The sequence below is a fragment of the Salvelinus alpinus genome, chromosome 31 (genome assembly GCF_045679555.1).
Source record: "Salvelinus alpinus chromosome 31, SLU_Salpinus.1, whole genome shotgun sequence".
Taxonomy (NCBI): Eukaryota; Metazoa; Chordata; class Actinopteri; order Salmoniformes; family Salmonidae; genus Salvelinus; species Salvelinus alpinus.
In genome coordinates, this window is record NC_092116.1 from 5338269 (window position 1) to 5353351 (window position 15083).

At 44.5% G+C, this 15083-nt stretch overlaps 1 protein-coding gene across 1 annotated transcript in view; it reads right to left on the minus strand.

Moving 5' to 3' along the window:
- The window catches only part of LOC139561870 (actin-binding LIM protein 2-like), a 111929-nt gene extending 101564 nt beyond the window's left edge, over positions 1–10365 (minus strand). The window contains exon 1 of the mRNA XM_071379221.1: positions 10003–10365. Within this exon, the coding sequence (XP_071235322.1) occupies positions 10003–10012 (10 nt within the window). The 5' untranslated portion in view covers positions 10013–10365. The remainder of the gene's footprint in view (positions 1–10002) is intronic.
- Positions 10366–15083: the final 4718 nt, after the last annotated feature.

The window sequence follows — 15083 nt, forward strand, 5'->3', positions numbered from 1 at the left end:
TGGACGTACTGTCAAATTCCCGAAAATTACATTGGAGCCAGCTTACGGTAGAGAAATGAGACATTCAATTGTCTGGCGACAGCTCTGGTGGACATTCCTGCAATTGATGCTCCCTCAACTTGAGACATCTGTGGCATTGTGTTGTGTGACAAAACTGCACATTTTAGATTGGCCTTTTATTGTCCCCAGCACAAGGTGCACGTGTGTAATGATCATGCTTCTTGATATGCCACACCTGTCAGTTGGATGGATTATCTTGGCAAAGGAGAAATGCTCACTAACAGGGAGGTAAAGAAATTAGTGATTTTTTTTTTTAGAAATAAGCTTTTTGTGCGTATGGAACATTTTGGGGATCTTTTATTTCAGTTTATGAAACATGGGACCAACACTTTACATGTTGCGTTTATATTTTTGTTTCCGTCTACATAAATCCTTTAAAGGTCCAATGCAGCCATTTCTATTTCAATATCAAATCATTTCTGGGTAACAATGAAGTACCTTCCTATGATTGTTGTCAATTAAAATGGTCAAAACGAAACAAAAATGGCTTCTTAGCAAAGGGCAATTTCTTAAGCAAGAATTTTACTCAGGCTGTCTGGGAATGAGTGGGGAGGGGACAACTGAACATTTGCTGTTATTGGCTTTCTTATTGGTCTATTAACTAATTGTCACAATGGAAGGCCAAAACTCTGTCCCGCCAAAACAGGCTGAAATTTCAGGTAGTCTTTTCAACAGTTCTTACACTAAAAAGGCATTATCATAATTTTCACAATTTCACAGTATTATTCCAACCTCATAGTGTGGATATATATATATATATATATATATATATAAAACACAGGGAAAAATTTCCTTTTTGACTGCACTGGGCCTTTAAGGCAGCAACCTGCACTGCTCTGCATGGTCTTTACAAGTGAAGGATTGCACTGCATGGTACATACATGAAATTAATTAATAAGTAATGGTTATGCAAGATGTTTTTTAGAATCACAACCCTGATACAGTATGATGAGGAATAACGGCGTCAGAAATAGAGCTTTTAGAGCTGTATATAATTTAGATGAATTGAATTAATGTTTAATTAATAGCGTCAAAATATATATTATAAAGTATTTAAGGTCTTTGGCAGTACACTCACACGATGATTTTGGATTGGCTGTATTTCCATAGTGGCAATGGTAACACTAATGATCTATCACTGAAATCAACTAAACTCCAATGGACATCAAAGGCACAACAGGAAAAAATGACATACAGTATATTCCATGATTTACATCTGCAAATAATATCTCAAAGAAATCCATTGAAACCGCTACCTCTAATCATCGCTAAAACCCCCTTTTACAAATGACAGGCCTCGCCCAGCCAATCAGCGGCTGATATTTGATGGATGGGGTCATCCAGAAGGCACATACCATTCCGCCTATCCATTAAAGCCTTCACTAAGACAGTTGGCAGAGGAAATGTCACAGGGCCATGCCACATTGCAGACTTAATTGCCGGTGTGTGTGAAAGCCTGGGCTCAGGCTTAACACCAGTGAGATCACTATTGATCTAGCCTCTACCATCCGCTGTAGTCTCCTGACCAGCCCACTCCTATTCGTGTGTGTGTGTGTGTGTACCTGCCAACGCTCATGAATGCCCATGGGAGACACATAGTCCACGCACACGTGGACATAGGCAACACACACACACTGTACACGACACACACGCGTGTAAACATATCATCATCACTGACAGAGGCACACACAGTTCCACACGGATCCCCTGCAGCACATGCTTCTAAATGCATGACACTTTCACATTTGCACTCACGTACCATGACCTTAGACTCATTCTCTCTCTATCTACTGGCTGACGGAGGAAGCCAGAGCCAGAGGGCCAAAGTGGAAACACAACAACCACCAATCATCCTACACTTCAGAGTCCAGGCATATTATTGTATTGTCAAGTGTCTTTATATCAATGATCCTCCTGTGTTATTTTTACTGTGTGTACACTAGTCTAAATTGGTATTTCAAGGGTATTTTGAGTAAATCAGAGTAGCATTAGAAAAAAATCATGACTATGACCTAGGGGCCTCCCAGGGGTGCACTTTTTGGCTTTACCCTATAGCACTACACAGCTGCTGATTTAAATAATCAACTCATCATCAAGCTTTGATTATTTGAATCAGCTGTATAGTGCTAGGTCAAAAACTCAAACGTGCACCCCTGCGAGGCCCCAGGACCGAGTTTTGGAAACCCTGCTCTATATAAACATGACTAGTTACTATGGGCCTAGATTACTACTGTATAACAAAAGATGGGCCTGCCTTTTCCCCTTGACTTTGACCCTGCTGGGCCTACACAGCCCTGGCACAGTCAGAGGGTGTGATTTGGCCACAACCCCAGTTCACAGGGCCATGTCAGGAGGATAGGGACTCTCTAGTGACTCCAGTAGCTCCAGATTGATTCTACAACATGTCTCCCAATGACGCAGCCCTCGTTCCAACACGATGAGTTCATACTGTCCCTGACATCCAATAACCAACTTGGGTCTATTGTGGGGGAAAATGTCATAGATGCCTCTCCCTCGAACAATGGCGGAAACGGATTGAATTATCTGTGCGATTCACGCGCCGTTCATCCCAGTTGGTCATTGATAATCACTCCCTGAGGACGGCGAGGCTAGCTAGCGGTCAACGCTAACTGTAAATGATCCGAAAGCATAGCCATCCGTTACAGAAGAAAATGATGTCTGCTAACCACAAGAACTCTGGAAGCCGGAAAACACAGTCAGTAAAGAGCTACTCAGCTGTTTCAACGGGTTCCTGTGTGGCTCAGGTGGTAGTGAATGTTGCTTGCAATGCCAGAGTTGTGAGTTTGATTCTCGTGGGGGACCAGTATGAAAATGTATGCACTCACTACTGTAAGTCGCACTGGATAAGAGCGACTTTTCTTTTTTGTGAACCACATCGCTGTCGGATAAAAAACCTCTTATCTCCAAAACAAAAAGAAATCTGGAAATTACAAATAAACTGAACTGAACTAGTACTTTCCAATTAACGAACATACAATTACTACATTTCAGAAGCTATTTTAAATACATTTTCTTAGTCCTAGAGTCATAATGGGAATGTTGATGTTGATGGGAATGTACTGCTTTCAATACATGTTAAAGTAAAAAAACAAAAATTGAAAAAAAGAATAGTTAGGAGGTTTTCCTCTGACAAGATACTACAGTGAAAGCTTCCCTCAACATATGACATCAACCAAAGTCTATCAGTCAAATACCACAGAGCAATCTGTCCTATAATGATTAATTTTAATTAACTAGGCAAGTCAGTTAAGAACAAATTCTTATTTTCAATGATGGCCTAGGAACAGTGGGTTAACTGCCTTGTTCAGGGGCAGAATGACAGATTTTTACCTTGTCAGTTCAGGGATTCGATCTTGCAACCTTTCAGTTACTAGGCCAACACTCTAACCACTAGGCTACGCTGCCACCCCAAAGATGTATGACTGAACCCATGTGGAAGCTAGCCGTAACCACGTAGGTGAACACTTTTCCATTTTCCATCCATTCCAATTCAAACCGTCCCATCAACAGCAGTCTCTAACATTCATCCATCATTCCACTAACATACAGGCCCCATGAAAATGAATTAGGCAGAGAAGACAGATAGTGTGACCTGTCCAAGACGGAATATGTCACTTTTTTATTTTCTGTCCCCAGTACACCTCTCAGGGTGAGTTTACAAGACAGTGTTGATGAGAACCCAGGCCCGCTACATATTCCTGCTTCATTTCACAGACACACTCCAACCTCTTCTCGTCAGCAGTGCATACAGGGGAGCCCTTACTGTGCCCAGTATTGAGTAAATGGTCTATCACATTAAAGCTGTTTGCCTGTGTTGCTTGTGTCATGCCTCTGCTCTGTCTCAGTAGTGAGAGGCAGCTCAGACAGCTTCTATGTCCTTGATTTCATCAAATCTATTATGATTTGGATCCCATAGGCCAGGGATGGGTAACTTTGATGGGGGTGGGGCCACAAAAAAATCTAAACTCATCATGAGGGGCCGCAGTGGCTCGCGGGTCTGCGTATCTACCAGAGGAGACTGGTGGGAGGAGCTATTAAAGGCTGGAATGAGTTTTAGAGTTCATTTCCTGCAATTCTACACATTTTATCATTGGGTGGAGAGAAATGTTAGCAATTTTTAATATGATATCTGAGTGAGAGTGACTAACAAAATCATATCGGGCCCCCCGGTCGGTAATTCGACCATGACCAGTACAAGTTTAGATAGCTGGCCGCTAGACTAACTGACCAATCTGAAAAATGTTAGTTGACATGGGCTAATCGAATCACTGTTAGTGACCAACTTAACGTATAAGTCGTTTCTATCTTTCTTGTCCTGACGAGAGAGAAAAAAACTGTCGCGGGAGGTTATCTTCTGCACTGTTCGACTAATCCAGTAAATGTGGAGGAAGAGTTGAGATGGAGTGTTGCCTTCTTAAAGCATGTATGGGTAACTGCAGCCCAACATAGCAGCTGGAGTACGGGTGAGTGGGTGTGTCGAAAGCAGTGGGTATATGAAAAGCGAATGAGCTAATTGGGCAGATTTGTTGCCACTCAAGACCGTTTTGCGTGGCTGATTGGGCTGCACGATGAGTCAATAAGCCAGTGACCAGTGCACCGGTGTTGTACCGCCGTGCCTGCCGACTTGAAGTGCTTCCTACTGGGTATCACGGTCGTGTCACAGGCAGTAGCTAACATGGCCATTTCTTTCTCTCACGTGATTTTATTTCAAGTAGGATAGCAACAAACACAATAAATAACTAATATTGATAACCATTTAGATGTTGGGTTGTGCCGTGGGGGAGTTCTTCGTGGGCTATACTCGGCCTTGTCTCAGGATGGTAGGTTGGTGGTTGGAGATATCCCTCTAGTGGTGTGGGGGCTGTGCTTGGCAAAGTGGGCGGGGTTATATCCTGTCTGTTTGGCCCTGTCCGGGGGTATCGTCGGACGGGGCCACAGTGTCTCCCGACCCCTCCTGTCTCAGCCTCCAGTATTTATGCTGCAACAGTTTATGTGTCGGGGGGCTAGGGTCAGTCTGTTATATCTGGAGTATTTCTCCTGTTTTATCTTATCTCTTTCTTTCTCTTCTTTCGTTCTTTCTCTCTCTCGGAGGACCTGAGCCCTAGGACCATGCCTCAGGACTACCTGGCCTGATGACTCCTTGCTGTCCCCAGTCCACCTGGTTGTGCTGCTGCTCCAGTTTCAACTGTTCTGTCTGCGGCTATGGAACCCTGACCTGTTCACCAGATGTGCTACCTGTCTCAGACCTGCTGTTTTCAACTCTCTAGAGACAGCAGGAGTGGTAGAGATACTCTGAATGATCGGCTATGAAAAGCCAACTGACATTTACTCCTGAGGTGCTGACCTGTTGCACCCTCTACAACCACTGTGATTATTATTATTTGACCCTGCTGGTCATCTATGAACATTTTAACATCTTGGCCATGTTCTGTTATAATCTCCACCCGGCACAGCCAGAAGAGGACTGGCCACCCCTCATAGCCTGGTTCCTCTCTAGGTTTCTTCCTAGGTTCTGGCCTTTCTGGGGATTTTTTCCTAGCCACCGTGCTTCTACACCTGCATTGCTTGCTGTTTGGGGTTTTAGGCTGGGTTTCCGCGCAGCACTTTGTGACATCAGCTGATGTAAGAAGGGCTTTATAAATACATTTGATTGATTGATTGAGATGTCACCTTGATACATACAAAAATACAATCTACTGCTCAATGGGGAGGGCATGAACGGCAACAACCCAAGGACACAGTGCCATTCGCTCGTGCTTGACAAGCACTAGTGTCCAGCAACGGCATGGGAAGTAGCTACCTAGTAGCCAAAATCAGAGTGACAGTCACAGTAAGCACATGCATACAATGCATGAAGCAACAATACACCTATCAGAAAATAAACAATTCTCAATTTTATAACTGAAAATGTACAGTTATTTGTGTAAAACTAACAGTGAAATACGACTCAGACTCATCCTCTGGCTTAAAAACAGAAGTTCAAACTCTTGCGGTACGCTAGCTCAATGTATGGTAGTTACGTGGTAAGAAACAATAACAACATAAATGCTCAATCAAAACCGTCTAACCTATAGCAGAGCGCTTATCCACACGCCCATTATTTTCCTTTCGACACACCCACTCACTTGCCCATACTCCGGTCACCATATTGGGATGCACCTACCGCCTTCCCTCTTAAGGTCCAAAAGCAGATGTCGCGTCACAGGCTCTCTTTCCATTTCCCCTGAAAACCGGGTGCATCCGGTTATGACCGACCCTTCTGAGGGCGGTCAGTGACAGACATAACAAGAGAAACTGCTGATGCACAACCACATTTAGAAATTGCTATTGCGTGTGTTTTTTCCCGTTATTTGTAACTTGTTTCGTACATAATGTTTCTGCCACTGTCTCTTATGACCGAAAAGAGCTTCTGGATATCAGGACAGCGATTACTCACATCGTACTGGACAAAGATTTTTTCTTTAATGAGTCGGATGCGAAGGATGTACTTCAGACACCCGACAAGGCCCAAATCCCTGTCATTCGCACGAGAAAGAGACAGAGATATCGGGGACGTAGGTTGGGGTGCCTTCTAAGGATCCGACGGCGAGCGGGTAATCTGCCTCTACCATCAGTCCTATTACCCAACGTACAATCATTGGATAACAAAATAGACGAGCTACGATCACAATATCCTACCAAAGGGACATTAAAAACTGTAATATCTTATGTTTCACCGAGTCGTGGCTGAACGACGACATGGATAACATACAGCTGGCAGGGTTTACTCTGCATCGGCAAGATAGAACAGCTGCCTCCGGTAAGACAAGGGGTGGCTGTCTATGTACCACAACAGCTGGTGCACGAAATCTAATATTAAGGAAGAGTCAAGGTTTTGCTCCCCTGAGGTAGCCTAGTGGTTAGAGCGTTGGGCCAGTAACTGAAAGGTTGCTAGATCGAATCCCCGAGCTGACAAGGTAAAAATCTGTCGTTCTGCCCCTTGAACAAGGCAGGTAACCCACTGTTCATAGGCCGTCATTGAAAATAATTTGTTCTTAACTGACTTGCCTAGTTAAATAAAGGAAAAATAAACAAATAGCAACAGAGGGAGACGTGCATTGTGCAAAGAGCCAATGTTTACTTGGTAGGCTATCATTTCTCCTTGCATAATTATTGTTCTTAACTGACTTGCCTAGTTAAATAAAGGTGAAATAAAAAATTAATAAATGTGGTGTATTCCTCCATGCTATCAGAAGAATCCCGGAACATATTCCAGCCTGTGCTGGCAAAACAGTCCTGTAGCTTAGCATCTGCGTCATCTGACCGCTTCTTTATTGACCGAGTCACTGGTCCTTCCTGCTTTAGTTTTTGCTTGTAAGCGGGAATCAGGAGGATAGAATTATGGTCTGATTTGCCAAATAGAGGGCGAGGGAGAGTTTGTATGCGTCTCTGTGCGTGGAGTTTTTTCCCTCTAAGATCTTTAAACAGGTCAATATTCACAAGGCCGCAGGGCCAGACGGATTACCAGGACATGTACTCGCTGACCAACTGGTAAGTGTCTTCACTGACATTTTCAACCTGTCCCTGACTGTGTCTGTAATGCCAACATGTTTCAAGCAGACCACCATAGTCCCTGTGCCCAAGAACACTAAGGTAAACTGCCTAAATGACTACCGACATGTAGCACTCACGTCTGTAGCCATGAAGTGCTTTGAAACATCAACACCATTATCCCAGAAACCCTAGACCCACTCCAAATTGCATACCGCCCCAACAGATCCACAGATGATGCAATCTCTATTGCAATCCACACTGCCCTTTCCCACCTGGACAAAAGGAACACCTACGTGAGAATGCTATTCATTGACTACAGCTCAGCGTTCAACACCATAGTGCCCTCAAAGCTCATCACTAAGCTAGGGACCATGGGACTAAACACCTCCCTCTGCAACTGGATCCTGGACTTCCTGACGGGCCGCCCCCAGGTGGTAAGGGTAGGTAACAACACATCTTCCACGCTGATCCTCAACACGGGGGACCCTCAGGGGTGCGTGCTCAGTCCCCTCCTGTACTCCCTGTTCACCCATGACTGCATGGCCAGACATGACTCCAACACCATCATTAAGTTTGCCGACGACACAACAGTGGTAGGCCTGATTACCGACAACGATGAGACAGCCAATAGGGAGGAGGTCAGAGACCAGGCCGTGTGGTGTCAGGGTAACAACCTCTCCCTCAACGTGATCAAGGCAAAGGAGATGATTGTGGACCACAGGAAAAGGAGGACCAAGCACACCCCAATTCTCATCGACATGGCTGTAGTGGAGCAGGTTGAGAACTTCAAGTTCCTTGGTGTCCACATCAGCAACAAACTATCCAAATACATCAAGACAGTCGTGAAGAGGGCACGACAAAGCCTATTCTCCATCAGGAGACTGAAAAGATTTGGCATGTGTCCTCAGATCCTCAAAAAGTTCTACAGCTGCACCATCGAGAGCATCCTGACTGGCTGCATCACTGCTTGGTTGGCAACTGCTCGGCCTCCAACTGCAAGGCACTACAGAGGGTAGTGCATATGGCCCAGTACATCACTGGAGCCAAGCTTCCTGCCATCCAGGACTTCTATACCAGGCGGTGTCAGAGGAAGGCCCTAATAATTGTCAAAGACCCCAGCCACCCCAGTCATTGACTGTTCTCTCTGCTACCGCACGGCAAGCGGTACCGGAGTGCCAAGTCTAGGTCCAAAAGGCTTCTTAACAGCTTTTACCCCCAAGCCATAAGACTCCTGAACAGCTAATCAAATGGCTACCCCCCCCCCCCCCTTTTACACTGCTGTTACTCTCTTTTTATTATCTAAGCATAGTCACTTTAACTCTACCTACATGTACATATACATGTACATACTACCTCGATTATCTCGACTAACCAGTGTCCCCGCACATTGACTCTGTACCGGTACCTCTTGTATATAGCCTCGCTACTGTTATTTTACTGCTGCTCTTTAATTATTTGTTATTTTTATTAAATTCTTTACTTATCTATTTTTACTTAACACTTCTTTTTCTTAAAACTGAATTGTTGGTTAAGGGTTTGTAAGTAAACATTTCACTGTAAGGTCTACCTACACCTGTTGTATTCGGGGGATATGTGACAAATTAAAATGTATTTGAATTGATTTTGTATTCTACTATTCTAGGCGACTTAGTTCCTAAAAAAAATGTCCTAAAAAAAAATGTTTTTTTTTGCGGGGGGGGGGGATCCACAGGCCTACAAAAGGGGGGCCGCCAAAAGGGGTGAACTGAATGCTGGGTTAAGGCGCCCGATGCCTACGCTCATCACACAGTGAGTCTTCTTCTTGACATGATGGTATTACTAACAATGATGTTCTCTACTCAACTATTCAGCTACTGTACAGTGCTTTTTCTCATGCCCGTTGTCATTCATATGTAGTAATCTAATATCACATAGGATGGACACATAGCAGACTTGAAACACTGATGTCCTCACGTGAGACCAGTGTATCAGCCTGTAGCTCCAGACAATGTAGCTATGATGACCCTGTCGATGTGGGGAGACTGCATTGCAACATAACGCAAAGGCAGTGATGCCTGGAAGTAGACGCCTAGTGGGCGTTTCTACACCACATACTGTAGCCATAAAAATGGTGTTTCACAGTGGGAGAGCTATAGCTCAATTAGGACCGTTGTTTTAGATTGGTATCTGCAGTGTGTTTTACATGTTAGTGTAAACATTGTCAATGGATATTATATGACTATCATTATGCATGTCTTGATTCAGTAACCGCTTTGCTGTGTAATATCTGATAGTGCCATAGGAGGATGACAATGGCAGCATAAAAACTGGTAATTGTCATAGAATTGCTATCATCAAACCATGACTCATATAGACTATAGTCTAGTATAGGCTAGAATAAGACTTTACCTGTGCTCATGGTAATCCCAGGCTGTTTCTTCACAATCCGATGTACAGTGGATATAGCCTCATTCAACGACACACATCTGGTCAGGAGTGTAGACTGCACATTGATGATGCCTCCCTGCAGAAGATGCTTAAGTCGACTCCCCTATGTCCCTTCAGAGATGTAGCCTATAATACAATGTCAAAGCTATGAAATTTTCTGCCGCCGTCAATAAGCGCTGATACTGGCATATAGCAATATCGTATTATGCGGTACAGTAATGTTTTACTCCCTTTCCCGAAAGCACGGGTTGGGTGTGGGCGTACGGTCGCGCTTGACGCTTGCGTCGCTGCTTCAGCAGTAGCATCCCTCGAGCCAGGCGAACCAGGCGATCAATAGCGCCTCAACAGCGCCACTGGGCTCCCCACGAACAAGGGCGTCTGGGAAATTGAGTTTATACCAATAGAAACCAGTGTTCAAGTGATTTCAATTTCCGAGTGGTACGACTGCGACGCAGTGTAGACAAAACGTGTTGGGTTGCACTGTGCGAGGCACTGCAACAACGTCGGTATATATTATTCCCGAAGTTGCTCTTTTGTCTGTCGTAGAAAAGGGAGATAAAACGGTCATTTATCAGCCAATGTTTTGGACACAATGCTGTAGCCTGGAGTGATGTCTAGTTCTTCAGAGAGAAGTAAATTCCCCTAATATTATTGTTGTCCTTTCTTAGGCCTATCTATAGGCATATTATGTTAGGCCTATTATATTAGCCTATAGACATTTTACAAAGGCCTACATCACTTTTAATTTCCAACATTCAAGTGATGGAAATGCACAATGGCTGTGACTGATAATCAATACAATTATTAATTGAGTTATTATACACAATAATTGGAATCCATTATAACCTCATAAACAACAATTCTTCATTTGAAATCTATTAGAAATCAATACATTTTAAAACACTATGTATAGAGTACAATACAGAACAGTACAGTAGGCCTGCAGTAGCCTAAAGTCTTATTCAAGGTCTAAGGATTTTATTTTCCTATGCTTTTTGTATGGCCTGGTGGGCAAAGAGCAGGCTTTACTGCAATGCTGCTATCTCGTTTCGTCCAGATGAAAACAAGCGCAATATACAATGTTGCAACTAAGTTAACATTTTTAGATGAAACATTGGTTACATTGTTCATCATAACCTCATAAACTCAGCAAAAAAAGAAACGTCCCTTTCTTTCAAAAATAATTCGTAAAAATCCAAATAACTTCACAGATCTTCACAGTAAAGGGTTTAAACACTGTTTCCCAAGCTTCTTCAATGAACCATAAACAATGAATGAACATGCACCTGTGGAACGGTTGTTAAGACACTAACAGCTTACAGACGGTAGGCAATTAAGGTCACGGTTATGAAAACTTAGGACACTAAATAGGCCTTTCTACTGACTCTGAAAAACACCAAAAGAAAGATGCCCAGGGTCCCTGATCATCTGCGTGAACGTGCCTTACATGCTGACCAGACCGGACACGTCGCGTGCGCGAGCGTCACAAAATAAATTTAGAAATCCATGTTATTCAATTATTGCACCCACTCTGCTCGCGCGCGCCAACGAGCGTCTGCGACGCCAAGGGCTAAAATAGAACTCCTTCCTATTTCTGACGCAGATCACGCTGCAAGTCCTGCCTCTCCCATCTCCTCATTGGTTTATAGAAGCAGGTACCCACGTGCCATCTCCTCATTGGTTTATAGAAGCAGGTACCCACGTGCCATCTCCTCATTGGTTTATAGAAGCAGGTACCCACGTGCCATCTCCTCATTGGTTATACCCACGTGGGTGTTAGAAAGTCAAACTGTTTTGCCGGTAGTCGTGGTAATACAATGAAAGTTTAGATGCGATCACCATATAATTTAAACGATGAAAAAGCCTGGAAGGGGAGAGATGACTAGAAACGATTCGGTTGGCCGTTTTATGTGTGGATTAATTGTCGGAGTAGAGATCCTTGTGCATTTCAGGTAAAATAACAACTCAATGTTTATATCCCAGGACAAATTAGCTAGCAACAGCAAGCTAGCTAAATAGGACAAATTAACGTTAGCTAGCAAGTGCAAGTTAACTAGCTAAATTACCATACATGTTTAATGCTTTTCGACCTGTCCCCAAATTAATGTCATTGGTTCAGAGTTTGTTTTGATATTTTAACCTGCGTGTCGTGATCGCGTTTGGTGTGGGGGGGCAAAATACATTTATGCACGATAGCGCACGATGGCGCACGCGCGCAGCCGGTTTGGGTTCCGTGTATGACAGCGCTACAGGGAGACAGGACGGACAGCTGATCGTCCTCGCAGTGGCAGACCATGTGTAACAACACCTGCACAGGATCGGTACATCCAAACATCACACCTGCGGGATAGGTACAGGACGGCAACAACAACTGCCCAAGTTACACCAGGAACCCACAATCCCTCCACAGTGCTCAGACTGTCCACAATAGGCTGAGAGAGGCTGGACTGAGGGCTTGTAGGCCTGTTGTAAGGCAGGTCCTCACCAGACATCACAGGCAACAATGTCGCCTATGGGCACAAACACACTGTCGCTGGACCAGACAGGACTGGCAAAAAGTGCTCTTCACTGATGAGTCACGGTTTTGTCTCACCAGGGGTGATGGTCGGATTCGCGTTTATCGTCAAAGGAATGAGCGTTACACCGAGGCCTGTACTCTGGAGCGGGATCGATTTGGAGGTGGAGGGTCCGTCATGGTCTGGGGTGGTCTGTCACAGCATCATCGGACTGAGCTTGTTGTCATTGCAGGCAATCTCAACGCTGTGTGTTACAGGGAAGACATCCTCCTCCCTCATGTGGTACCCTTCCTGCAGGCTCATCCTGACATGACCCTCCAGCATGACAATGCCACCAGCCACACTGCTCGTTCTGTGCGTGATTTCCTGCAAGACAGGAATGTCAGTGTTCTGCCATGGCCAGCGAAGAACCCGGAACTCAATCCCATTGAGCACGTCTGGGACCTGTTGGATTGGAGGGTGAGGGCTAACGGCCATTCCCCCCAGAAATGTCCAGGAACTTGCAGGTGCCTTGGTGGAAGAGTGGGGTAACATCTCACAGCAAGAACTGGGAAATCTGGTGCAGTCCATGAGGAGGAGATGCACTGCAGTACTTAATGCAGCTGGTGGCCACACCAGATACTGACTGTTACTTTTGATTTTGACCCCCCCTTTGTTCATGGACACATTATTCAATTTCTGTTAGTCACATGTCTGTGGAACTTGTTCAGTTTATGTCTCCGTTGTTGAATCTTGTTATGTTCATACAAATATTTACACATGTTAAGTTTGCTGAAAATAAACGCAGTTGACAGTGAGAGGACGTTTCTTTTTTTGCTGAGTTCATTTCTACTTTAGGGTGGCAACAATGTAACGTGATATGGAGGTGGGTGACTAGCGAAGACGGTGGTTGGAAGAGTGCGCTTGTTTGAAATGGAAAAGCGTTGCAGTAGCTTTTGATAAAAAAGTGCATCAAGACGAAGCAGCTGCTTTATAAGTGGGATGCACTGTCGAGCGTTACATCCCGAGGGGATCGTGCTTATTGTACGGAGATTGTGACAGACAGTAAAATGGAATCCCTTGAGAAGGCAAGAACCAGATGTATGTCAGGAGAAGTGCAGTATTATCATAAGGAGACTTATGTATACTTGGAATAAGGAGGAGGAATGGAGGGAAAAATAGGCAGAGGAGCTCTAAGAGAGAGAGGGAGGAAGAGGGTGAGCTTGAGTCGGTTAAAAATGGCAGAAAAAGGGAGATATTTTGTTAAAGAAGAATGGTAGAAAGTGTAAGCCGAGTGAGCTGGAGACAGGAGGAGAAATGGAAGTGAATGAGGTCGAAGTATTGGAGGTGGTAGGCGTGGTGAAGTTCTCAGAGCCCGAGGCTTGCACCGAGGGTCAGGTTAAAGATGAGTCTGTGACGGTAGGAGTGAAGTTTTTGGAAGAAGTGGACCCTTGCCTTTTGGCTGATCCATTTGTGGTTTCAGTGTGGGTGAAAACAGAGTTGGACGCTGTGGAATCAGTGAGGGTAACCAGGAGTGGTCTTGTAATAATTGTTTGTGTTTCTGCTGGTCAGAGGTAGAAGGTGCTCCTCATTAAACGAATGGGGGGGCAAGAAATGTGAATTGTTTTGCTCTCAAGAAAAGGGTGCCATTGAAAGGAGTGATTCCTGGGGTAGCAGTAAATGCAAAAGTTGACCAACTGAAGGGGAAGATTCCCGGTGTTTGTGATGCTCGTCGTGACAGGGTGGCGTGAGTTGTGAAACAGAAGAGTCATTGTCTGTTCTTTTGAGTTTTGATGTTGAGTCTGCATGACAAAGTGATGTTAGGACATATAAGTTATCCTGTACTAGCTTTTTATGCCGAATATATTACGTTGTCACAGGTGTCAAGCTTATGGGCAGCAGTGTGTAGGAGGGAGGTTCCTAGGTGTGAGAAGTGTGCAGAAGAGCATGAGACAAAGGAATGTGTAGCATTGGGGAAGGTAGTGGTATGTGTTAATTGTCTGGGTGCCAATGGGGCTGGGGATCAGAAATGTCCCGTGCGAGAGAGGCAGGTTGAGGTTTCCAGGGTTAGAGTAGTGCAGAAGTTGTCATATGCTGAGGCAGTGAAGAAAGTAGAGGAAGATGGGTCAAGGGAGAGGGATCCTGAGAGGAGTGGAGTGAGCAGTAGATCTGTACCAGAGGGATAGGCCAACAAGTGATATATGTTTCAGTAAGATTGGATTTTTAGCATTTATAGCATTGGTTATCAACTGTACTGCAGGGATGTAAGTTGCAGAAAATTGAGGTTGTGGTGGCAGCTGCAGAGAGGTATTTGGGTGTGCGAGACTTCACATCAGAAGAGTTACAGGGTGTGTTAAGTGGTGGTGTCCAATCCTTTCAGGTTGTTGGCCTGAGGTAGGGCTAAATAGATTTAAATAGTGGAGTAGGGGGGAGATTTTTGTATTTTTTTGAGAGTGTAGTGTTAGGTGGCAGGGTATTTGTTCATTTTGTATTATTTTTTCAAGCAAAGTATAAGGGAGTTTTACTCCAGTCTAGTAGGTGGCGGTA